At 41.3% G+C, this 27220-nt stretch overlaps 1 protein-coding gene across 1 annotated transcript in view; it reads right to left on the reverse strand.

Annotated features, from left to right (window-relative positions):
• Positions 1–4408: 4408 nt before the first annotated feature.
• RLF (rearranged L-myc fusion) overlaps positions 4409–27220 on the reverse strand; it is a 50658-nt gene continuing 27846 nt past the window's right edge. The window contains 4 exon segments of the mRNA XM_029964593.1: positions 4409–9709; positions 11699–11840; positions 17100–17236; positions 23171–23373. Coding sequence (XP_029820453.1) covers positions 4976–9709; positions 11699–11840; positions 17100–17236; positions 23171–23373 — 5216 coding nt within the window. The 3' untranslated portion in view covers positions 4409–4975.

The raw sequence follows: 27220 nt of genomic DNA on the forward strand, positions 1-27220 counted from the left end.
CTGCTCTGCCCCACGGGCAGGATGGGGGTGGAGAACCTGCTGGCAGGAGACAGCCAAGACCTGACAGAAGGGACACTCCGTGTTGCAATGATATACTCTGCCATACGAAAAGGGGTGTGGGACGTGCCTTCCAGGGTGGTTATCACTCGGTAGCCTCCTGGAGGAGGCGAGTGACGGCCTGTGCAGCGCTTGCGGGGTTCCCCCCGCTCTGTCCTTCACCTGTCGTTACTTCAACCCACGCGTTTCCTCATTTTTACTCTTCCCGCTCTCTCAGCTGTCCCGGGGAGGAGAATCGAGCTTCTGGGGGTGCTGGGCCGCCAGTGACCCCACCGCACTCACACAACTCATCGTTGTGAGCATCCTCACCACCCGCTGAGGCCGCACCCCGGGACAGGGCCAAGCCCTCCCCAGGCAGGCGACAGGCCTCGCGTCGCTCGGCCCCAGCCCCGGCCCCCGCACGTGAGGCTGGGCCGGCCCGGCACGCCCCGGCCCGCCGGCTCCCATCCCCACCGAGCCCTGCCGACCTGCCGGAACCAGGAAGGCCTCCCAAAGGTAGACGGCCCAAGAGAAGAGCAGCACGGAGCAGAAGATGCGGCGCTCGGCCGGCAGCTCTGCCACAGCTCCCCGGGCAGCGCATCGCCGCTCCGCGCCGTGCGCTGCGGCGCCGCCTGGCGGCCGAGAGCCGCGGGAGGGGGGCGAGCGGGGGGCGGGCGGCCTGAGCGGCCTTGACTGGGCTGGTGGGCTGGGCTGGGCTGGGCCGGGCCGGGCCGGGCTGGGCCGGCCGGGGCCGGGCCGGTCAACTCGGCACGGCTCGGCTCGGCTTGTCCACCCCAGTCAGGAGCCCACAGGGCTGGGTCAAGGCACATGGAGGTCAGCCTGGCGAAAATCTGAGTGTCAATGCACCAGATATTTAAATTATTTTTCTCAAGTTACCCAGACTACGCACAATAATGCATATAAAAGCTTGCTAGTACTTGTCCAAATCCTTTTACAGCAACACTAAGAGAAGTACAAAAATTAACACTGACTGCTCTAGTACTCACTGATTTTCTCTCCTGTGCCTATTGCAGGCAGCCCCTTGGCTGTCTCTCAACAGCTGTTTTTTATCTCTGTGCAATGCAGTATCATCGATTCTAATCCTCCTATAGTAAGCTCTGTTAAGTCCTTCCTAAAATAAAGCAGGCTGGCATACCACATCTTCCATAAAGTCATTTGTTTGGCTGCTTGCTCTCCCATTGCAGAGAGATACTGCTGCAAAGAAATTCCCATAATGTGGGCTCCTTCCTTTTTAAGAAACAGGGAAGAATTCAAGGGATTTGCTGCTCCTGGTCATGCCACCAGGGATCTGCCACAGAGGCAAGCAGCTGCTACGGACCATCCCTGGGGATGAGCTGAGGTAGCAGTTAACTTGGCACATAGTAGTGACTGACTGACGTGAAGGACGATGAACTGGGCTTCCCAGTACAAGAGAGACATGGAGCTACTGGAGTGAAGGGCTATGAAGGTAACAAAGGGACTGGAACATCTGTGATATGAGGGAAGGGTGACTCCTCAGTGTTTTACAACACTTTAAGCATTTCTTGTCATGGCTTTTGCCTAACTCAGTTCATTCTGAAGGTAAGCACACCTCTTTTCCTGAGTCAGAATAAACCAAAAATGTTTTGGGAAATAAAAAGCTACAGACCTACAAGGAATCAAGGGTTTATTTAGAGCCAAACCACCTGCTTCATATTTGGTCTCTGTAATGCTCTATGAAGACAGCACAGTGCTGCTGAAATCCAGAGTTCACCCAGCAGCACTGAGGACACATGTGCCACGCAGAGCACAGCGACTGTAACACAGAGAGACACATTACAAGGGGCATTAATGAATGCTCCTGTTTAGCCAGTTCTTGATATGGCATTTTAGTATCAGTCATTCATCTAGTGTCTATCAGTTCAAAGTATAACAGAACCTGTTTGTGTATTTTTATCATTAACTTTTAATAAAATAATGCCAACTTAATTTTCTCATTTTCTACCAGTTACCTTTGTTACTATTTAGCAGAATGACCTGTAAAACATACTGAAGCCTAGCGTTTTTCTCAAGTTAGTATGTCCCCGCAGAAGAAATACTGCCAGGGCAGATGAGGCAGTGCTACTCCTAGTCAGGCCTGCTACTGGCTACCACTTTTCTCCTTCCATAGAGGAAGCTCTAGAAATTCATCCAAGATGGCCACGTCAGAGCCCTCCCCGGCACTGCACTGCATCCCAAATAATCCCTCACCTACCTTCCTTCTCTACACTTGTAAATCTTAAGATAATTTCAAGAAGAGCAAACAGTTCTCCTGTCCCACCTCACCCCCTCCAAACTCAGGGAATACTGTTGTGGGAAGTCAGGAGAGCAGAAGGGCTCAAAGGCAGCAGTTGTAAACTTTAGGGGGGAGACCAGGTTTAGCACCTCACAGGGCCAGACAAAGACAAGGTGGTTTAATTTCAGACTCCCCTGCTCTCTGTCATAACCCTGTTCAGATTCTTGACAAGACATTGGAGGACTTAACTGGGAAGTGAATTTCTCTTGAAGAATTCAAGGTAGTCAAGATGCAGAATTTGCGAAATAATGTCACAAGGCCTTACCAGCATCGTAAAATTTAAAGATCTTGCACGAGCAAAGGTAAACAGAAAACAACAGGCAAGAAAAACCACGGAACTAACCCGTTGGCTCTGCTGAGCCCTACCGGGACAGAAGTCAGCCTGGAAGGTCTCTCTTTTTAAAGGTATTTACAGTTTTTTACTAACCATGAGAACATGGCAGGGTAGCCCCATAGCCTTGGGGAATTTCAGCATGTACAACCAATAAACATGTTGTGGTCCAAAAAAATCCACACAGTAATTTTAAAAATGGAAGCAACATTCCCTGATTATGAACTTGCATCTGTGTTTCCTGAGTTATCTGCTGTTCACAGTAATTCTTTTTTTTAGAAAGTCAATGTGAAGGTGTTCCTTTACTGTGGAACAAAACATTTCTCTGGTATGTTTGAAAGCAAGAAGCTGGAAATGTTACATCTTCACTGTAAGACAAGTTCTGGTAGCCCTTGGAAAGGAAAATGATGGCCTACCTCGTGGCATGAAAACAGAAACAGACAGTTAAAAACTCTTCAGACCATTACCCTTTTGTGGTCTCCTTTCCTGGTGCCCACCCATGACAGGCAATTAGATCAGACAAGCCCAAGAAGAAATTGGGAAAAAGATGTGGATTCAAGCTGTACAGTTTTGATGCTGTGACACCTATTACCTAGACGATAAACAAGTGGAGTTCAAAATCTGAAATACACTGTCAGTCTCTGAACTGGGCAAGATATAATTTCTGTAACAAGGAAGGATCTGACTGACAAGTGCTGCACTGGTATCTTTCAACAAAAATATGAACACCTTGAGCCCACTCATTAAAAGTCCTGGCAGTGCATGGGGTGCCACATCACCTCAGGAAAATGCCTCCAAGATGCTTTTGTGCAGCCCCTGAGGAAAACCCACTCACCACTTTCTAAATGCAACTCTTGGACTGAGGAGTGTCGCATGACTTGTCTCCACATCTAGCAGACAGAAATGATGTTTGTCTCCGTCTACTCCTGTGGTATATCCCAGCCTATGGAAATAGCAGTAACTGAACAGCAGCAACCTACTTAATGGGCTCTGTAACACCACATGTGCAACAGGTACCAGCCTGCCCTGTGTGCAGTGGTGGTGATTTACATGCATGCGGTAACTCATTTGGCAAGAGCAGAATTATCTCTGAGGAAATGAAAGTTTCACACACAACTTGTTCCATGGGATTATGGAAATGTCACAGAATTCATGTGTATTATGCAAAATTGTTTATGTATCAAGTGGCAGGACTAAATTTTTAATAGAAAAGCTGGAACGCTGAAGAAGTTTAATATACAGTTTAAGCACAGTAGGATTGTATAAGTGTAATTTTGTATGATTTTGTACCGTTCTTTGGTGGCAAGTTTGCAGCAGAGCTTACATGAAGAGCACACAGGAAATGCAAACTCAGTCACAGAATTAAAATGAAGCAGAAAAGCTTCCACCATGCCAGGCAAAAACTTTTGTGTTCCTTATTTTTGGACAACTTCTGTGGTCCCAGAATCTTTCCAATTATAAAAAGAACTGACAAACTAGGTTTTATTCACTGCCAAAAAAGCTAACCGGGGAACCCAAAATGTGCACTGATACTTTCATATGACACAACTTCCTTGGAAGTCTGGCAACACTCGTCACACACTCAGGTGGTGCCATACAGTCTCAGAAGCACCTTCTGCCTTTAAAGGAACACGGATTTTCTTGTCCCTAATTGGCAAGTGCTTTCTGCCTGTACTAACTATAAATCTTTCAAATGTGAAAAAAGCACAGAGAATGTTGTAAAATAAAATGTAATACTTTACTTTTCCGTATCTATTTCATCAGTCTGATAAATTATCTACAAATGCATAAAACTTAAGCAACATTTTCCAATGCACTCAGAATGGTCCCAAACTCAATTACAACTAAAGCACATTAAAGATTTACTGTACAGTAAACAAATGGGTGAAAAACTGTAATTTATTGAAACTCATAACTCAAAAAATATAAGATGCTGTAGTGTACAATATGTTACACAAAGCACCCTAGGGTGCACATTCAAGTCAAGTAATAACTCCATCACCCCCCAAACCCTGGTACCCCAGTACTTGTTCCATATACAATCATGCACATTTACTCTTCAAGAGGAAGCCCCCAGTATTCTGATGTGTTAAATAGCACCAAAATCAGCATTGTTCATTGAAAAAATTGGGGGAGCTAAATTAACTTGGCCAATACTTTTGACAGATATTATACATTCATGGAATTAAACAGTCTAAACTAACCTAAAAGTGTGTACTGTAACAATTACTGTTCTAATTTGAAGTTCTCCCCATAAAGCAGTAGTGGAGGCAATACGCTCTAAGTAAAGCTACTTACGTACTTCCTACACACAGCTCATCTGCCTTTTTTGTTGGAAATAAGTCTATGAGAGGTGTGGAAAACTTGGATCTTTCAAGAACAACTACTGGTCGTAAGTAATGCAGCTGTTTTAAGGCAAGGTCTCCACAGTCTGTTAGGGCCTTGTCCAGGATTGCCCTCAGATTTTCTAAAGAAGGGGTAGATGAGGACTCTGACAGCAAGGGCTGGATCTCTGTTAATTCCCCAGAATTATTCGGGGTTATGATTACATTTTCATCATTTACAAAGTTGTTTACTGGTGTATCCCCCTGACTGTCTCCCTCTTTTTTCAAGGTTTCATCTACTGGCAACTGCTCAGAAGACTCCCATTCTACTACCTCATCACAATCATCATCATCGTCATCATCTTTTCCCTCACTTTCCTGAATAAATTTTAAAAATGAAGACTCGAATCCCATTGGTTTATATGTCTTTAAATCAAATGGTTTGGACACTGGAGGCTTCTGAAATTTGTCTTTTGTAGCACAAAGTACATTTCTTTTCCCATTCAGATTAATTGCACTATGCTGACATCCTTCTGTGTCTTTCTCTTTTGGCAACTCTAATTGTAAACTGGAGAAACAAGAGCTATTCTCTCTTTCACTGTTTTCAGAAAAATCTTCAGTTTTAGACACAGCTGTCTCCCTGACATTAGGCTCTTCAAAACAGGTATTGTTTGAACTGTGGTTATATTTTGAAGTGCCTGAATGCACAAAGGCACTGGCATCAAAACTCGCACTACTAGGTGGACTTTGTTTTTGGTCTTCATTGCTCACTTTTGGAGGATCACTGGCAGGGTCTGGAACAGGAGCTTTGTCACTTTCCTGCACAGGCTCAGGATTAGCTGATTTATCCTCGTTAACTTCTACACCTTTTCTATCCATGTCTGAAGCTGTGTCAGAGCAAGACTGCTTTTCAATCATGATGCCACATTTCACACAAAGAACAAGTTTCTGAAGGCGCTGCTCTATATACACGTTGGTCATCTGGTGTGTGCGCTTATAGTGCCTCACTATGCTGCTTTCCAGCTTGACAACAGACAGACACCCCTGGACCATGCAGGGATACTGGGTCTGGTTAGACTTCTCTTTGCACATTTGTAGGGCTTCCTCTTTTGTTTTGAAACTCAGCAAATGTTTTTCTCTACTTCTGCTAATTCTTTTAACTTTTTCTTTTAATTGCTTTCCATTCTGCTTGCTTGTGTCAAAGCTGTCTTTCAAATAATTTTGCTCATTTTTATCTTTATCTTCATTATCGTCCTCCTCTTTCCGATTTCCAAAGAGACTATCATAATATTCACTGTGTCTGAAATACACGTGTTGAGAATAGTTACTGTAATTTGTGAAAATTCGATTGCAGCCATTAAGGTCACAATGGATTTCAAAATCTTTGTTTAATTTTTCTTCGTTGGCATGTTCTTCTATTAGATGCTGTTTAAGCTTATTAAACGTATAAAATACAGCAGGGCAGTGGGCTTGGTTACAAGCAAATCTGGCAGACTCAGCTTCAGAAAGCAGTTTTTGATCCTCTAAGATTTCATTGTGGAAGTCACTACAATGCTTAGCAAGAGCTTTAGAACACAGAAAACGCTTACCACACTCTTTGTGTTTGCATGCAAATATTTTTTTACATTTGACAAGTTCCCTTTTAGTTCTCGCTTTGTCTTTATCTAAGCAGAGCTGTTCCTTATTGTACTGGTGAACGGTTCTGTAATGGCGTATCAAACCTTTCTGGTTTGTAAATGCCGAGTTGCAGCTTTTATGTATACAATGAAATGGTTTGTGGTACTTATGCAATATGTAGCATAAGTTTCCTTTAGCAACTGTTCTTTTGCTTCCTCTTCCCTGTCTTGCTTCCAGTTCTTCCCTATGAGTGTCCAGAGAAGCTATGTTAGACGCTTTTCTTGTTACATTATTGTCTGTCTCTTCATTGGACTCCAAGTCTGTCTCAGAACAGCAGTCATCCTTCTTCGGGTGACACAGTTGTTCAGAGTGGTCTGAATGATCAGTGAACCCAACGCTGTTTGCACAGGTAGGTGCTGGAGCACTGCCATTTTTATGCATGTCCTCTGCACATAAACCTACATGATCAAGTTTTTCATTAGGACATATCTTGTGAGCCACCCTCTCGCAGCCAATTTGATGTTTGTTTCTATAGTGAATTCGAAGGTGTGTTTTTCTTGTAAATGACCTTTGGCAAATATGACACTTAAATGGTGAATATCGATGCTGAAACATATTTAGCTGAAGAACCATTTCCTTTGAATAGTTATGCTTTCTAACATAATGCATTAAGAGAGCTTCTCTGGTCACAAACTCACATGTACATCCATGACATTCACAGAAAAATGGTTTAGCTGCCAGCTGAGTAAGGTACTGGCTGGGTAAATTATCTTGTTGCTCTTGAAGCTGAAATTTTGAGGTAGTTTCATCAACTAACTCAGGGCACTTGGCATCCCGAGATGAATAGCCTCCAAAAGGTTTGTGTCTTGAAGAATTCTGAATGTTAGCATTTTTTAAGCTTAGATGTTTCAAACCTAACATTAGTTCCAACATGTTATCTTCAGTATTTGATTCTTTAGAACTGTCATAAAAAGACGTTTCTGGGGAAGAAGGACAAGTTTCCTCCCTCAGACCATTGCTTCCTTTACCATCTACAGCACAACACACACTTTCTGGAGAGTCAGCATTTGTATCGGAATTATGACCTAACTCTGTATTCATGTCTGTAGGGGATTTACTGTCCTGAGCATCACTCAACAGACTGAGAAAGTATTTAGTTTTCATCTCCATATTTCTTTTACCTTTGAAGTTGTATGGATGGGCCCTTCGAAGGTGTTTCTGCATACTCCTGGAATTTTTGTGGATGGAACAGCAGCCTTCAAAACCACAAGAAAGGGTTTTTTCATCAAAGCAAACCGCCACATTGGAACACTGTTGTTTCACATTTGCTGGATGGAAGACTCCTTCCTGGGACACAACTAAACCTGGAACTGACTGGCTGTGAGCCACTGTTTCAAGCAGCAGAGGAGACACCTGACCTTTGCTTACTGCTGCATCTGCTCTGTGCTCCCCACAATGCAGGCTGAAGTTACTTTCGCTGTTTAGATCTTCACTGTCGGAGAGAGATTCTTCCTTCACTTCTGGAATTTCCTGCGAGCCTGAGGGATCCAAGTTATCATTGAGATTGGAATTTTCAGATTGTTCAAGCAGTTGAGACTCTGGGAGATAACTGCATTTGTCTTTTGAAATCGACCTCTCAAGGTTCAGCATTTGTTTCCCTTCCCCATTTGACACTTGGATATTATGCGCTGCGAGGTGATTCTGAAATTCAGTTTTTGAATAATAAAACTTTTTGCAACCAAAGAAGTTGCAAGTGTATGATGCATCTCTGAAGTGCTGTGCCTCGTGATGGTAAAGCTGCCCTAAGTCACTGAAAACAATATTACAGCCATTTAGCTCACATTTATAGCGAAGATCGTCATGTGTTTGTTTGTGATTGAGAAGCTCATTAACTGACCCAAACCTGGCGTAGCAGTCCATGGACACACACATGTATGGCTGAGGCCCACAGTGCACGCGCTCATGCTCCCGCAAGTGGAAGGATGTCATGAAGTGCCGGCGGCAGAAAGCACACTTCTCCCTCCTGTTTTTCATATCCAAGTAGTGTTTTGCATTCTCATCATTGTTTTGATGTTCAGCTTTCAGATGTACACTTAAGTACTTAAACTGTTTGAACACTCTAGAACAATCTGTCCCAGGACACGGGTAGATGTCTCTGTCTTGCAGCTGGCAATTTTCCAGTTGGCTGAATGTGACATATTCATGTGTGTCATTGTCAAAGCTTTCAGGGAACTGTAACTGGTGTGACCTTTCCTGAAATGCTGGGGGTGGGCTGCTAGAAGCTGTTGTATTTTGTGGTGATCTCTCTTTTTTCAGAATTATTTTCTTTTTAGGTCTGTGTGTTCTACTAGGTGGCATTTTAACATGTTCCATTACATGTGGTACAAAAAATTCCTTTCTCTTGAACCTTTTTGTGCATACGGGACACGTATAAACACCATCTTCCATATGCATCTTCGAATGATGCAGTATTCTGGCCTCTATACACTCCCTTTTGCAGAGCACACAAAAAAATTTGTATTGAAGCCATCTCTGGTATCTTTCTGAAGAACCAATTGGTTTTTTTATTCTTGCTTTTTCCTTAGGGTGGTTCATTGTATCTTTCCCATCATAATATTTGTGTTCTTTTGTCTCATCATAGTCACTAAAGAAAGTTTCTAACATGTCAGTTTCATTGAGTGACATATGACAACCTGCATCATCTTCGGAATCAGAAGCTACCTTCCCTAACAGTTTAAGGCAATGCCGCTTTAAAGTCTTCCAGTCCCAAAATTCAGGATCAAATGGCCAATATGCTTTCAAAGCTAACAGCAGCTCACAGCGGAGTGAATTTGGAACCACTGCATTCTCTTCATCAAATTTTTGGTCTGGTTGCATATAGAGTTCTTCCAACGCATTAAATCCACTCAACGTTGGCTCCAGTAAAAATTCCGTAAGCTGACAGGCTCTTCTAACTTCAAGGTCTTCTGGTAAAAGGCATGCAATTGTTTTACACACTGATGTCTTCATTTCATCGCTTCCACTGGATCTGATCTGAAGGGCTCTCACACATAACAAAACAGACACAGCAAGTCCCGCTTCTTCTGCCTGTTAAAAAAAAAAACAAACCAACAACAGAAAAACACAAACAACAAATGGTCACCAAACAAATGTTACTTTTCTTTAATAAGTACATTCTTTCTAGAAAAAAAAAGTGTGCAATAAGAGCATCCAACAGACTACAGCTCATTCTGAATGCATTTGGGCTTCTGAGCATCAAGTGTCTGGAGTCACTGAGCACTCTCTAGAGAGCCGCAGTTTATCTTATGTGAGGAACCTCTTTTGCTTTTCAAGCAATGGGAACCACTGCACACTTAATGCAGTCTGGAGGAGTCACATAAACTAGTTTAGGCACTAGATGTTGCAAAATACCTTTCCAACTCCTCTCTCTCTTAACTGAGTGATTCTCAACCATAAGTCAGATAACTGAAAGAGAATGGTGTAAATCTATGTACATCCCTCCTGCACCATCCACACCGGATATTAATTCAGAACATAGGGTACTGTGTAATAAGGAAATTTACATAAATTCACTCTCTGAAATAAAATAACCTTCCAAGCAGTACAGTAGCAGAAATGATTCATGAGGAAGGTAACTGGTGTTTCACTTCCAAACAGTTTCTGAGCAGTCTGTGCAACTCTGAGGTGTTGCTCAATAGTATTGGGAAGATACTTACATTAATCACATGCTGATTTAAGAAATTATATATTCTAAATTCTACCGGGACAAAATTGAAAGTTACCTTGTTCCAAAGGCATATTTTTCGGCATAAAGAATCTGAATGCACGCAGTAACTATTTAGCCATTTTTAGTAAAGATAAGTAACAGTGAAGATACTTATGAACAACTTAGGAGAGTTGACATGTGGCTACCACAACCACACCTGCACCAGCCCAGACTGTAATCATCCAAAAGAACTAAGAACAGGTTAACAGAATTAGCAAGCTCTTATACTCAGCATTCACTGCCCACCATACATCATGCTGTGCTTCTTTAATTCAGAAGAAATTTAAAAGGGTTGGCAGGAAACACAGAAAAACCTGGTATATAGTTACCAATATATTATGATTTATATAGAAAGTGCACACTCATGCATGTCTTAAAAGTAGAAATGGGCCAACTTTAAAGAAATTAGGACCAAATACATCTCTGTGCAATCCCTGGTGGAATGCATCTCTGCCAAATAGAGTTCTGGACTCTATGACCTGTCAAAAGGACAATTATGCAATCCTTCTGATTCTACTCTGATTCTAAACCAGAGCTCTGGCACTTGCTCTGCTCTTGTCAGCTCACACTCTGTAACTCATCTGGGTCACAGTATTGACTCCAGACAGTGAAAGAGACTCACAGACAAACAAATCTGAAACTGGAGAGAAATGGAATTGAAAAAAGGAATCTTGTATGTTTAATCCATCTTAAACCTGAATTAACCCATGGCCATGTCAGAATGCAAAGAGCATGCCGGGTTGGCCTCCTGAGATCAATTAGTCTTTCTGTTAGTACTTAAACGGGGATGACGAGTTTATAAAAACTGCTGTCAAGCATCTTTTGCACCTTTCTGTGACATTCTAGAGAGAGGCATCAGAATAGAAAGTAAAAGTCCAGATGTGATTGTATCACATATTTTGAGGAAGATGTATTTTCTTGGAATACAAAAATACGAGACATTCCAGTCAAGTCTCCATCTCTTAGAGATGTTGCAGAAAATTCTTGTGTGCCTGGCTTCTGAACAGGCAGTAGATCAAAACACAGCTATGCTTTGTTTGCAAAATTCTATCATATGTACTTTCAAAGCAACAAAACTAACCCTCCACATTGATCCTGTGATCACTTCACAGGATCAGGCTGACACAAAACTACAATGGCGGGTGTTTTCCATAGATTTTTATTAGTACATTATTGGGCACTTAATCAGAAAGCATGAATAATGAAATAATTTATATTTCTAATCAGTTCAGTGGAATTATTAAGAAAATAATAAATTCATGTAAACAGCTCTGGCTGTGTCCAAAGACTCAGGACTGTAGCTTACTTACTTCAGATTGTATGACTCTTATCAAGAAAAACAGATGCTGTAGTGTTTTGGCAATGATGCCAAACTGACGACATCTCTCCAAAAAGGAATCTAAAGAAGGATCTATTCTTCTCTGCAGCTTGCTCCAGAAAAGTGTCAGTTCCCTGCAAAGAGTTGAAAGCAGAAAGTAAGAACGTTGTAGATGCACACAATTTGTGCAGTCACACACTTCGGTTCAGAGCTGACTCCAGGAAAAATTTAAGTGTTATTCAAGGACAGCACACATTTCAATCAGGTCCTGATCTCCAAGCAGCACTGAAGAGGACTATTCCTAAACAAGCACAGGATCAAAGCACAACGTATCATCTAATACTGGGGAAAGACACTGGGATTCATCTCATTTAATACAGGCATCTATTGCTGCACGGACCTTGTTTCTAGACAAGAAAAACAGTCGCACACTTGTGGAACTTTTACTTTTCACACAGAAATTTAAAAAGGGTAATATGAATCATAATGGAACGTAGCCACTTCTCTTCCACTAGGCAAGGAGCTTAGCTGCTGACACCTGCATCCAGGTGATGTGGCTGCCACTAAAAGGGCCCTCCCACAGAACACCCTTTGCAAAGCATCACATAAGGGATCTGTAAGCTGAAGGCATCTGCTGTCTGTGAGCAGTTCTGTACTTTGCTATTCATACCATGAGAGCACAAAGCTGTTTTGTTAAGCAATTTATTATAACCAAAGTAGCACAGCCAATGGAGGATGTAACCTATCGCTGTTGCTCAGCCACCACATGGAGTGCCCAAAAGCACTAGAGTAGTAAAGCCATAAGACCATATCTCTTATATAATTTGAAAAAAACTTTTCTTCTCTTCCTTTGATAGAGCAAACTTGACCTTTGCTAACTTACCCACTGTGTGCATAAACTACACACACAGGTTTCCAGGTGCAAGGTCAGTCACAGCCTCAAGAACCAACTATCAAGAACACATATCCAGGAAAACTTTAAACCAAACACTGGTGAGGTTCTTCCTCTGTATTACTGCAATCCTACTCTTCAACACTAAGCCTAAAGAAAGGGAATGGGGTCTATCCTGGATCAGATCTGGGATATCATTTTACTGCCCAAAAATGGACAATGTTTACTGGTAACAGTTTTTGTGAATTTTGTTTGGAGTTTTTTGTCTGCATTATTTAAAGGCCTTGAAATGCAATTAACACCCTTTCATAACCAGGAAGAGACAGCTGAGAAGCCAGACAGGCCTACGAGGAATTACCATACAAGCATTACAACCCAGGATGTTATAATTTTAAATCCTAAAATAGAACTAGAGAGAAAAAAAATAAAAAGCTAGACACTCAGAATATCAGTAATGTCTTCTACTACCCTTTAGCCCCCAAAAGCTGACAAAATGTAAAATTTAATTAAACATCAGGATGACTAATATGGAGGAACTGTATGAAGCGAAGCTCATGCAAGAAAAGCGCAGAATATATATATAAAAGTATTACAAAAAATTTTAACTCAGCATTACAACAGAAAAAAATGAACTTGAAATATACTTTATCAAGACATCACTCGTTTTATATGTCTATTTATTACACTGATGTCATTGGGAGCTGGGAGAATAGCAAGAAAAGGGCTTCACTCTGAGTAACCTCTTAGTGTTCTGCAAAAAAGCCTTGAGAATAAGTTTTCAGTGTTTGCTCTGTTCTTTTTCTCATACCACCCTTTCTTTCTGCAAAGCTAAAGCATCTTGCTGGAAAGGATCAAGGATGGTGATGAAGAAGTGTTCCTCAGATAATCTTCACATATATGGAAAGATAAAACCAGACAACTCCAAGTATTCGGGCAGTGCAGAGAACAGAAAGATCTCCAGACAGACAGATATCTAGCAGTACTTAGAAGTAAAAAAAAAATAAACTTACCAACATATCACACCAGAGAGAGGTTTTTGAAGCTGTGCTTAGCTACAGTTAACACCTAAGGCAACTTGTGTTAACGGTAAAGGTAGATTATTTTATGGGTTGATGAACTGCCTGGCTGCCTGGACACTGTGGCAATCAGCTCACTCAGAACCACTGCCTAGAGCAGCACTACTTCTGCGACAAAGTTTCAAACACAGCAGGTACCTCTAGTCTTAAGAGCAGCCTTACATATTGTTTTATGAATCTCAGCAAGAACCAGTGCAAAATTTTCCAATTTTGGTGAGGAATAACATATACAAACCTAAGTTTGCTTTCATCTTCAGCTGTGAAATAAAGCTTGACACCGAGAGCTAACTCACGTACCAAGATGGTTTGTTGATCTCCTGGAGGTACAGGCTTGAGGCTCCAGGATGATCTGAGCTAAGCTAAGCTATTCAAACAGCTTAACCTCTCCAACTATGCAAGAATCATAGTCAGAGGTTTGTGCTGGGATGGGGAGTTAGCACTGCACCATCAGAGAGATGGTGAGGCACTGAAGGAAGACAGGAGGGAAAGGAGGCAGATTTTCCCTTCCTAGACAGAGTGATATTAATTACAGCTGAAGAGGTTTAACACCTTCCAGAAGCCCCAGTGTTGCACTTGTCCCGTGGAACTTGTCTGACCACTAGGTAATCAGCATTAATCTGCAGAAAGGTACGCAGTTTTGGCTGGGTAAGATAATGTGCTTACCGCAAGTCAGAAGGGCCAGAGTCAGGACAACAGATAAGGCAGCCTTGTGAGTTGTCAAGAATGGACCTTTTGCTTTTTAGCAGCAGCAAACTGTCAGGATTGGCTCAAGAATGAGTATGGGAGAAAAATTTTAAGTAGAGTCTAAATCATCAGCAGATCAAGAGGAGTACAATAACCATTCAACTACACTCCTGTTTGAACCAGATAAGACCTTCTTTGAAGTGAAATAAGCAATTGCTGCTCCTTAAAAACAGCAGTTGGTCACAGAAAGGAGAATGTGTTCAATTTAACTCGTCCTTTATGCACTGTATATGTTTATGCATTAAATTTAACTCATTAAGTGTATATTTAAGCCTATATAATGGCTCGCAAGCACCCACTAGCATGTCGTTCCTCCACATTAGTTTTAGCTGCAGGATGATACCAAATATCCACTGAGTCTGCCTTCACATTTCCTGTCTTTCCAGCCTGCTCTGGCATGTCATGCTTTTGATGGAGTTTAATTTACCAATGCAGTGAAAGCAACATTACCTTATCTTTTCTCCAGGGTACTGATCCAAATCAGTCCTGCAATGATTTCAGTGAATTCCAGAGTTTGCATGGAGCACAGTTTCTCATTTTTGTGAGCCTTAATGCTCACTAAATCTGTAACGTGGAATGTCATGCCTCATCAGTTAAACTGGTTGATTTGACAAAAGCAATCCTCTAAATTAAAAGTTTTATGTCTTATTAGCCACTTGAATTCATCTACCTTGTGGCTAAATAAGTGCTCAATCCACAGCTGTCCCCAGGAACACAGGTGGAGGTCAGTGAAAAGGCCACTTCATCTAACCACTGTGTACCATCAGACCAGCAAGGCATCCTGACTTTCAAGCAACAGTATTTTTTAAATAAAGCCTCAAAGTGAGAAGCAATCTAGTGGTCAAGAATTATTACACCAGTTTCACAAGACAGGAGTCCATCAGAAGGTGACTTCTTCCATCTGTGCTCCAGCATCCTGGAAGCTTTTCTCTCCAGTGGGTCCAGACAGCATCATTTGTGTGCAATGCTGTTGTACAAGGACTGCTAAGTACAGTACTAGAACTTGAATTTATACATCTATACAATGTCAGTGTTTCTGTTAGACAGAAGACTTCATTCTCCCGTCTCCACCCTGGGGAAGGCAGCTGGAACTTGAGAAGTGTGTTGGGACAGCAAAAGAGGGGGTACCTGCAGTATGCATGGACAGAGCAGCACAGTTTGACCCAGCACCTTTTTTCTCAAGAACAACTAACAGTATAGACATAATAACGAGACCTCAGCATGAGTGACACAAACCTTCTGTAAACAGGGACAAACTTATGTTACTGGACTGTGTATCTTCAAGACTTCAGTGCCTGTCACCTAGGCTAGCCAACTTTAAAGTACCTACTCAGTTACAGCCGCACCGTATTTTGTGTAGCGTTAACCTGAGGCAGGACCCACCCAGGGTCAGACTGACAAGGAGATGAGAAATCTACAGCTTTGAATTAGAGTTATGGGATCTGAAAATTTCATTGAAATTCTAACTACTTTTAGTTCAGACTTCATACTGCAAGCAAAGAAAACTACCCACATTTGTCCTCACAAAAGAGAGATGTTATTCTGTAACAATAAATGCTACATCCTCAAGTCTGTTCTCCAGTCCCAACAGTCCAACAACAGAAGTCTGACCCTCTTTCCTTGCATCCTAAGGATATAGCTTTTAGAACTGAATAAGTCTTCTTGGACAACAGCAAGTAATACAACTCACCCTAGAACAATGTCAGTTGTTTGTTTCTTTTTTTAAGAAGAGAACTTGAGGTGGACTCTAGCCTTGTATCTCTTTGAACATGACTCTTCTAATCTTATCTTTAATGACAAAATTCGATAGAGAATTCTAGAGGAAAACATTCTCTAGAACTTCAAGTGTGGTGAACTCTCCTCTCTTGTGTCTTCCACAAGTTCATTTCTCTCTACAAGGTATGCTTTTGCTCAAAAAGACATTTCTGGCCTGAAGTAGAAGCAATATTTATGTAAATACTTCTGGCCTTTTTGTACAGATGACTGGACCAGGCTGAACTGTCAATCATCCTGCAGACACTGCAGTGCTGTAAAAACTTTTCTTAATAGCTTTAAAACGTGGAGTGAGTTGATGAACAATGCCACAGCTACCTGAATCCAAATTCCCCAAGATATTCTCAGTTTGTCTGCCTATGTAAAGCTTTATCCAGGTCAGGATTTTAAATGGGAGAAAACTACAGATTTAGCCATGCCTTGAAAGCCATAACTATATAACTACAAATCCATTTTGCAAAGGGCAGAAACCACCTCCTCTGCTTTGGCTCTAGGATTTTACCACTGCTGAAACAGAAGCGCAGAAGGTTCTCTAATCTCCAGCCAGTTAAGAGGGCAGAGAAGTTTTATAGTCACAATTCGGCCAAGATCTAGTACTACAATTGTCAGTTATAGAATATCAACTCAGAGAGCACTGACCCAGCACCACTGACAGATCTACTACCCTGCCAAAGTGGTACCGTTCATACCAACAGTGTGAGTGCCATTTCACTTTCAAATGGTTCAAACATTACTTTTCTCTAACTGTTCTATTACTGTAGCAACTATTTATTTTGTCACAAGTTATCTAGAAAGCACTTCAGTCTGATACACTGCTCAACTTCAGGATATATTCACTTCCTCTAAGTATTCTCTTGCATTGAAGTCAGTGAGGAACAGTTAGCAGTAGCAGCAATACTTATACTTACCAAGAGCAATACACATTTGCTGTTTGAAGCTGATGAGTAAGATACGTTGTACAAAGAATAAATGCAGTGTTTTCTTGTCCCTCAGATTCCAGATTACAAATGATGTCCAGTACCTCTTTGCAATCCACCTTTGCAATCTTAAAGAAAAAAAATTAAAAGAAAAAGCACTTTATTCTCAGCACATTTACAAAAGAAATGTGTGTTTACTGTATCAAAGGAAATGGTCTCACAAACACATAAACAAAATACTACACACCTCTTTTTAATACCCAGAGCTCGTGCCACACTTCCCAGCTACAGCATGGCATGAGAAGTTTACACATTTGTTCTGGTCTCTTCTCAGTATTAGTTTTCTTTGGGACAAACTTTCCATTTTGGGCAACTTAGCAAAATACTTGCATGTGGCAATCGTAGGCCTAAGACTTCTCATACCCTCCCTCTGCAGCACTTGCAGGCATTCTAGTGTTACTTTTGAAAATTAGAACCCAGGTCCAAAAAGGTCAAGAGTTATGAAAAAGCCAGTCTTTTTCTCTTTGTCTGTAGGTACTGATTCTGAACAACCACACTCCAAAGCATAATGTTAAAAACAGAACTGTTTAGAGGACTGTGCTGGGTTAGGCAGCGTTAGAGTTAATTTTCTTCCCAGTGGTTGGTATGGGGTTGCATTTGGGATTTGTGCTGGACACAGGGTTGATAATATAGAGATGTTTTTGTTATTGCTGAGCAGTGCTTACACAGAGCTGAGGTTTTTTCTGCTTTTTGTACTGGCAAGGAAGCTGGAAGTGAATGGGAGGTTGCGAGGGGACACAGCCAGCACAGGTGACCCCAACTGACCAAAAGGATATTCCAGACCATATGACATCATGCTCATTACATAAGGGGGGGGGAGGGGGAAGAGGAAGGGTGGAACATTTAGAGTGACAGTGTTTGTCATCCCAAGTCTCTGTTATGCCTGATGGGCCCCTGCTCTCCTAGAGGTGCTGAACCCCTGCCTGCCCACAGGAAGCAGCAAATTAATTCCTAGTTTTGCTTTGCTTTTGCTTTACCTATTAAACTGTCTTTATCTCAACCTACAAGTTTTTGCACTTTTACTCTTCTGATTCTCTCCCTGATACTGCTGGTGGGGGAGTGAGCGAGTGGCTGCGAGCGGCTTAGGAGCTGGCTGGGGTTAAACCATGACAAGGAAACACAAATCTCATGGAAGTTTTGGAAAGCCTACTTAAGGCAATACATATTTGTGTATCAAACCAGGAAGTTAGCTTGGTCATAAGCCACAAACAGTAATTATGAAGAGTTTTTACTATTAAGACAACACTATTTTTAATATATTTTTCCACTGGATCTATTCCACAGAACAGTCTGTACTCTAGCAACACCTACTTTTAACAGCTGTTCATATTATAAACATTTCAAATGTCTTGTTCATCATGAAAAATAATGACATAGAATGAACAACAGGAAGTTAAAATAAACTAATTCTCACAGATATCTCATTCAACAGGAAAAGCAGAAGAAGGGATATTACCCCAGTTTCCTGTTCAGGCCTGACACTGGAATTCATTGAGCTGTGTCAACATCTTATAGGGTCCACTGACTTTTGCTATTTAACTTGAGACACAAGACTGACCTTTTGCAGCAGACATTTCTAGAGCAATTCATAAGCTGCAAAGGTTTGCAGATGTGTCACTTTTGCATTTGACAAAGTAAAATACAGCACATTATTTTTTGGGGGGAGGGGGTTGCCCCTACTCACCGCTGGCAATAGAGAAACCTCGAGGACTGATTTAAGGGACAATGCTTTACTGTTTAAGGGGACAGATATCATTGTTCCTTGCATGTCAAGAGATAATAAGCCCAACAGTATCCGCAAATCAACTGCCACCTCTACCAGGCTGGGGAGGGCGGAAAAGCAAGCCCATACCAATGGCCACATGACAGAACGGTGAAGGTGTTCATCACTGCCCAGGAGAGAACAGGGTTGTTGTGGCTAACAGGACACTGCTGTATGCTATCTTGTTGCTACTGGTAACATTCCTTGCCAGTAGTACCTTTCTTGTGCTGTCATCAACCTTTGGTACCTACAGGTACACCGGCCTTGCAGTTTGGGTGGGAAGTCTAGGTGAATACATGTCTGACAGCTGGGCAACTCCAGCCTTCTCATAATATTCTACCATCTCTATCCACTCAGCTATTCCTATTCTTTACAGATTACAATTTCCATCAGCATATTTTATAAAGCAAATTCAGAAAGCAAAGTTAAGTGACACAAAGTTTTGTCTTTGATAATTTTCACAATTATACACTGCCATCTCCTCGATACTACAGTAAATATTCTTAAATAATGCAGAAGCTGCCTGCAAGTGGTTTGATATAAGTCTGATCTTCCAAATCTTCAGTTTTAGAAAAATAAAAATTGTCAGTGCCTGTAAATACAGGATGTTTCCTTCACAGATCTGAAGACAACATGGCAGGCTACCTGGGAGTTACTTGGCCAGACATCACTTGACAGAGATCATACTCATCACCAATTCCACTAAAAGGACAATCACTGAACACCACCACCTCTGTTTTAAAACCTACAAACTTAAACCCTACTTATTTCTAACGCTGCAGAATTATAAACCCCACATTTTTAAATAGCCAGCAGTTACTCCTCACTCAGACTTACATTGTAGGAAGACCTGGAACTTCTGCTGTGCACTGGATCAGCAGGACCAACACCAGCTCCAGCACACATGCTGCCTGGTGCTCGGAGCAGCCTGCAGCCACACAGTACATCAGAGCTGCTCTCCTTCTCACAGAGCAACTAGTGTTCCCTTTGGACAAACTCACATTCAGGACATTAACTACTGAGTAAGCAACAAGGCAATTTGTTTCAAGTCCTGTTTATTTCAAACTTGGTCAATGATGATTCATCTCGTTTCAGACCCTGGGGCTTTTGCTTTTTGCTTGAGTGCTTTTTTCTTATATTTTGGGTGTTTTTTTAATATTCGAGACAAAAAGTCCAGATGCACAGCTTGAAATCATCCAGCAATATTGTCAGTCAATTAAGTGAGAAACCAGACACGTATTAAAGCATCTTTACTAAACCTGCAATGCTGACCACCCTTATTCTGTTACAAACCCAACAACTTATGAATGAAACTTACGAGACTGCAAGTTATCTTTAATTAGAATTGCTGAAACATGATGTCATCCTCCTTGTGTTCTGTTAAAAAGGATGCCAATTTTCTCCTCAAAGTTATTCCACAGAACATACAACCATGTAAGTCTTTGTCCTCTGTGTCATTTTAGTTTGAAGAAAAAGCTGTAACGTTACAATACTACTTCATTTTTTATGTCATCATAAAAATTTCCTACACTAACCTAAACCGCCAACCATTTTGTAGTAGGAATCATGTTAATACTCCTTATTTGTAGAGGGCCTCCAAAAGATGACTGTTTATTTCACAATTGAATTTTTTATGAATGGGATAAAGGGCATTTGCTTAAATTCAGATTCCCTGAAGTGCTTTACTCTCAAGACTTTGGAACAGTCTTTCCCAAAGGAAGTCCAAAGTAAACAACCCTACTTTGACAATAGGAGATGGCTATATGAAGATCATGTCACCTACCAAAGATGTTAACATTCAGCAGAGATGACACTCAATTTGGCTTTAATTTAACTGGTTGTGGCATTTGAAAACCTTGTTTTATTGTTACGTGTGGCTGGCACTTGCCTTGCAGAGAAAACCATCTTCGACTATGGAACATTTGGGGCTTCATGCTTTTGCAATAGTAGTAAGTGTTATTAGCTACCTAATTAACTACTGTGTAAGAGAACTCCTTTAATAAGGATTTTAATTGATCCAATAAAATTGGCAAATTCAAGCCAAACATTGGAACTGGTCAGCCTGACATCAACCTTGAATTCTGTTACTTTCTACATTCTCACAGAGCAGCACAAGACTCTAATGAACAAACAATTCTATAGGTTTATTCCTTGTTACACATGTGCCTCAGGATCAATTCAAGGTGCCAGGAGGTACCAGAAATGCAAGGGACAACTTTATACACAGTGTATACACACACATACACAGAATTATAACCATACATACATAGCCACGCATGCACATGTGTGTACATATCTCTACAGATGTATGCACATACAGATACATATACACACACACACACACGTATGTGTATATATATGTTATTGCTTACGGACATAGCTATAAGTAGTTTACCAGCCTTAACTTATAGGAACTCAGTAATTTAACTTCCACACCTGACTTAACTACCCCAATCACCTCCAATTCCTGTAAAGGGATGATCATACACTGTCTAATCTTCCCATATAAATTCTTTCTCTCCAATCCTCCCCCAGCTATCTTCACTCCTATTCAACCCTTCTGCAACATTTACTTTCTTAGCCAAGCCCTGCTCCTCTACATCTACTCTGAACTTCAAATTTCATTTAACCCTTGTTTCATTCATTGCAGTTTGTTCCCTCTTTCCCCTGGTGGGTTTTTGGTCATTGCCACCTCTCATTCCCTAACAGCTGCCATTCTTTGAACTCTTCATCTTTCACCTTTTCCCATTCTTTTTCCCCACTTGTCATTAGACCTGACAACTTTCTACCTGAGGAAGATCGTAGGTAAGATGCATGTGTAACGGAATTCTTGTCTCTGAAAACAAAGGTGTGAATGAAAGCGTTTTAGAAGTCTCGGACTCCAGCAATTCTGTAAGAGTGCCAACTGCCCAACACCTGTGACTGAGCATGCAAAAACACATGCCATGCAAATCCTTATATTGCCAGTTATTTACAAGCTTCTGGCATTGGAACACCACTAACTTTACACTTTTCGCAGCGCTGGCTACAGGTCCAGTTAAGTCAATAAACTGTACTGTTTTAAGATACTCCTTTGATGCTTAGTGGCTTCACTTTCCCATAAAATGTTTAATTCAGCAATTACCATAACCTGATTCAATTAATCAATCTCTGTTTCAACTTTTATACTTGACTGGCAAGAAAAGACTGTTCTGAGTATCAAGTTAAAACAGCTACACTTCACAACACTTAAATTAAACTAAAAAGGAAACATTTTAATATGATTTCTCTGTCATTCCTCAGCAGCAGTCAATCCAATCAGAGAACATGCTGCAAGTTACCCATAAACTCCAAAACCCCCAGCACGCAGATTGTGTCTGCAGTGAGCTGTTAAACGCATTCCCTGCTCCTACAGCACACTGAGGGGAATCTGGCTCAAAGTGCAGACTGAAGAGACACCTATGCAAATACTTATATTTCAAAAGAAATATTTTTAAAGGAATGTTAATTAAAATAGTTAATACGTACAACAAGAACACTATGGTACTCATGTAGGAAATGCAAGACAGAGTTGCCTTTTCTTTTCTTTTTTAAATATCTCAGGCTTCCCCCAGTTTCACTGAAGTTTACTTAAAATGCCCAAGTCCAACATTTAAAACTACACCGAGTGCATACAACTCTAACAAGAGAGACGGATCCCATAACAGGGGTGTGATGTCAAGAGGCAACAGAGGCAAGAATCAGTTGTGTGACCACAGTTACTATGGCAATGCGTGAACACAAATCATTGCTATGATTGTTATTGTATCCGGAAGACTAATTGCTAAAAACGAGTTTAGAATTCAGGAAGAACAACTCTAAAGTGGATTTTGTTTGTTTTGTGATTTTTTTTTTCTTCAAACTTCTCTTTCTTAGGTCAGAACAACTAGAAGAAAAGCAATTGCTCTGGTACCATTGTTTTGAGTCAGAAAAGACAGCTTTCCAATTATATTTTTCTTACTATTGGAACTGAAGTTACAAGTTTTATTTTAAGATTTCAAACATCTAACCTCTAATGCAAGCATAAATACATACTATCCACACATTTTATCCACAGCAGCAGTTCATACAAATGTTCTTTCCTACTGCAGTCTGCAATAGATTCTTCTTTTGGAACTCTGCTGCAACAGTTTCACTCTTTAGCTTCAGTTTTTAGTATTACAGAAATAAATTCTAAAATGCTTGATAAATATACATTCAAAAGGGACTACGGATTACTAACCTCCTTAATGGAGTCTTCATTAGGCAGCATTGAACACACACATGTGATGTAGGCTTGGCGAAAAGATGAAACATTTGCAATTTCTGGAGAATCTGCACACAATTTTGACAAGAAAGTGGCTTGGGGGATGCAGTTTGACTTCATCAAATGTTTTATTCGCATCTGCAGAAAGGAAGGCCCTTCTCGTGTAATCAATTTATTAGCTAGGAAAAGAAAAAAGCCTTTGAGAATAGACCAATTTACAGGTGACACTTAATTGAAATTGTCTCACTGCATTCACACTTCTTTACAAACTTGTGTAAGTATGGTCAGTGTTCTTAGGAAACTCTAGGCATGGTTGGAAGTGACAGCAATGGCATATCTTCTGCCAAACTGTGCCGGAAAAGAATGCTGGGCTATAGAATACAGACACACACCATCCTCCACCCCCCTCCAAAGACAGCACCATTAAGGTAGTAAGGACGTATGCCACAGCAATGGCTAAAGGACACTGATCACACCAGACAGATATCAGCAGTTTAACTGAGATTCAGAATCTTCACCTTTTAACTGTAGCTTCATATTCCAAAGAATCAAAAACATTTTAAACGAATCATTACATGCTTTTCAACTAGAGAGTTTTCCACCCAAGTTGTTAAAACCCCACATAATGCAAAAATATACAAAATTAACTTGAGGGTGAAAATGTTATCTTTGCAGTACTTTTGAAGAATTGTGTTTAAGACATGCTAGGCTTATGCTCTAGATCAAACAAATACAACTAATCATTATGAGACTTGATAACTAATTCAAAACTCAATAGTAAAAATGCAACTTCAGATTATTTTTGTAAGCAGTTAGCAAAATGTACTCATTTGGATTAAAAACCTCACAGATTTAGTTTGATTCTCTTCCCAGGTGTTTATCATAGAAAAAAAGTTCAATTGGAAAGGACCTGCTCCTCACAGGACTACCTGAAATTAAACTATATGACTACAAGCATCAGTCAAATGCTCCTGAACTCTGGCAGGTCTGGTGTTGTAATCATTTTCCCGAGGAGCCTGCTCCAGTGCCCAACCATCCCCTGGGGGAAGAGCCTTTTCCTAAGGTCCAATCTGTGCTGTCCCGACACAGCTTCATTCCATGTCCTTGTGTGTTGGGAGAGCAAGACTCTGTGAACAATTTTTCCTTCATTTCTCTAGGCCTTCCTTGACATGACTTCAGAAGTTGCAAGCTGTGTGAAACTATGCAATGTTTATACTTGTTAGCTGTGTGTTTAGTTACAAGGTTTGAGAAAATAGTATGTTTATAGTAAGAAAGCCTTGAGAAACTGGAGATAATGAGACACCTGCAAGATTTCGGAAAACCCCTAAAGGCGGATCAATAGAAGGGACTTTGCATGCCAAGTAGGATTTCAGGCCGTGTGGACAGAGCACCAAATCCAATAAACTGAAGGCATGAGACGCGTGCACAGACTGAGCTATCCAATCACCTTGTTGTGAGCATGTACCCGGAACAAACTAAACTCTATAAAAGTTAACTCATTTAAATAATAAATTGGACATCGTCTGACCACATTGGTCTGTGCGCGATTTGTTCCAAGCCTCTCCGCCGATACTTGTGTCCTGTTGCTGGTCACCAGAGACAGGAGATCAGCACCTCCTCCTCCGCAGCCCCCTTGAGGAAGGTGCAGACTGTGATGGAGTCACACTTCAGCATTCTCTTCTCCAAGCTCAACAGGCCAAGTGACCTCAGCTGCTCCTCGCAAAGAGGAGCCTCAAGGCCTCTCTGTGCCTTGGCCACAATCCTCTGGACAAATCTATTAATCTGATGTCCTTGTATCGAAGCACTCAAAACTGCCCCAAGGACTTGAGGTGAGTGCATCCTGGTGCAAAGCAGAGAGGGACAGTCACCTCCCTCACCCGGTTGGCAATGCTGTGTCTGATGCATCCCAGGACAGTCAGCCCCCTCTGGCTACCAGGACACAATGCTTACTCATATTCAAGTTGCCGTCAACCCAAAGCTCCAGATCTCTTTCCACAGGGCTGGTCTCCATTCCCTAGTTTGTCCATATAACCAGGAGTACCATGTCCCAGGTGGAGAATTCAGCACTTGTTAAATTTCATATGGTTGGTGATTGCCTAGTTCTCTGGTCTATCCAGATCTCTCTGTAAGGCCTCTCCACCCTTGAGGGAGACCACAGATCCTCCTAATGTAATATCATCAGCAAACTTACTTAATGTACAATTCAACTCCTGCACCAAGATAACTTACAAAAACATTTAAGAGCATTGTAACTGAAACTGAGCCCTGGGAAACCCCATCAGTGACTGATCACTAGCCAGACTTAATCTCATTTACTGTAACCCTTTGCACCTGGCTCATCAGCTCACTGGGTGATGGACTTGCAAAGCTATGTGCTAGATATTTAATCCAGCAATGTTGTGAGAGACAGCATCCAAAGCTTTGCTAAAGCATACTTGCCTTGGCTGATGAAATTGTATGCTTTCAAACAGCTGTAGTGCTATCTCTAGCTTAACATAAACACCTACAGAAAGGCTTGATATGAATCTCCAGATTTGTACATATTTTAAAAGATCCTTGAGAATGAAGAGAGATGATTCAACACATTCTTACACTACGTGCAGTAGTACATATCAACCAAGAAACAAATGGTCTGATGAACGGCAGAATAACAATGGAAATGCTTCAGATGTTCTGATAAAACACATACTAGAATGGTGCCCTGCAGCAGCTGTAGTCAACCAGTTACCTGTGGAGCCTGCAATAGCCTCTGGATTCGTTAAAAAAAAGTTTGGTTTAGACTAAAAACTTAGTGAAAATATTTTTATGCAATGGCTCTTCCACTGCTAGTATCTTATTATTACTATGCAAGATAGGTAGCTAAGAAACCAATAAGCATATACATTTCTGAAAGAGAGGATTGTATGTAACACAGAACAAGGAAGTTTTCATGCTTTATGTATTTAAATTATTGTCCAAACAGAAAAAAAACATGTTCTAACAGACACTACACTAGTTGGCAGAAGGCTCATAATGTGCACCTAAAACGAAAACTCATTTCAGGAGCCAGGCACATACCACATGCCTGTAGTGAGAGCTGTATTCTGCAGAAGTCTGCTTAGTGGCCCATTAGAGGTAATTTTAAGATTCAAGCCTATGGTAATGGTTTCTATTTTTCACAGGAAAAACCTCTGAGCTTTAAACTCTTGACCCAGCTGACACTTCACATTAAAGTAACTTCAATGGATAAAGTAAAAAGAGTTCAACTGCCTGACCAAGAGACAGCCTGCAGTAACATCTCTACATCTCCAGTTGCTAGGAAACAAGCATCCTCTCTTCATTAAAAATTGCATCTGTATGACACCACGCTTGAAAATTTATCAAGGAAAGCTAACAGCGTTTCAAAATGGATCCTATTTGATACAAGAGGCTGCTACCACCACATGATGGCCAGAAGACCACTGTTGAGGGAGAAGTCCCAGAAGGCTGGCTTACCCAGCATCAGATCGCTCACCTCTCCTGGCGGAGTCTGCTATTCATGGGCCTGGCGGGAATGGGGTTTAGTGCCCACAAGCAATTCAAAGCAATTCTGTAGCCCCTGTTTCTACAGCTCTCAGCTCACAGAATAATTAATTTTTTTTAGGCCCATTGGAAGAATAAAAGAAAATATATTCTCTTTACCTACTCCGAGAATGATTTAGATTCCCCTTGTTTACACAGCTAGACACGCACTCGGTAACTGCTTAAATGAAGCTGTACTGACAAGTCAGAGCCAGCGAGTCAAGACATGGGTGGTGTTTTAAGAGTACCTGCAGTCGGCCAGACAAATTAAACACTTTCAGGTTAACAGTCACACTTTTATCTTCCAGCACAAATGAGAGAAACTTGCTGATGAAGGTGAATAGGAGAGAGGGTTTCAATTTGCTGCAATCTTTGGGAGCAGCCAGTAAGCATGTCCTCCCCAAGGGTAGAAGGTCTGTGCCCCTGGGACAATTCTTTAACGCCTAAGGGAGTGTGTAATGAACTCTGCAATGAAGGCAAATGACA

This window comes from Manacus vitellinus, unplaced genomic scaffold (assembly GCF_001715985.3).
Source record: "Manacus vitellinus isolate BGI_N305 unplaced genomic scaffold, ASM171598v3 scaffold_75_pilon, whole genome shotgun sequence".
In the NCBI taxonomy this organism is placed as follows: Eukaryota; Metazoa; Chordata; class Aves; order Passeriformes; family Pipridae; genus Manacus; species Manacus vitellinus.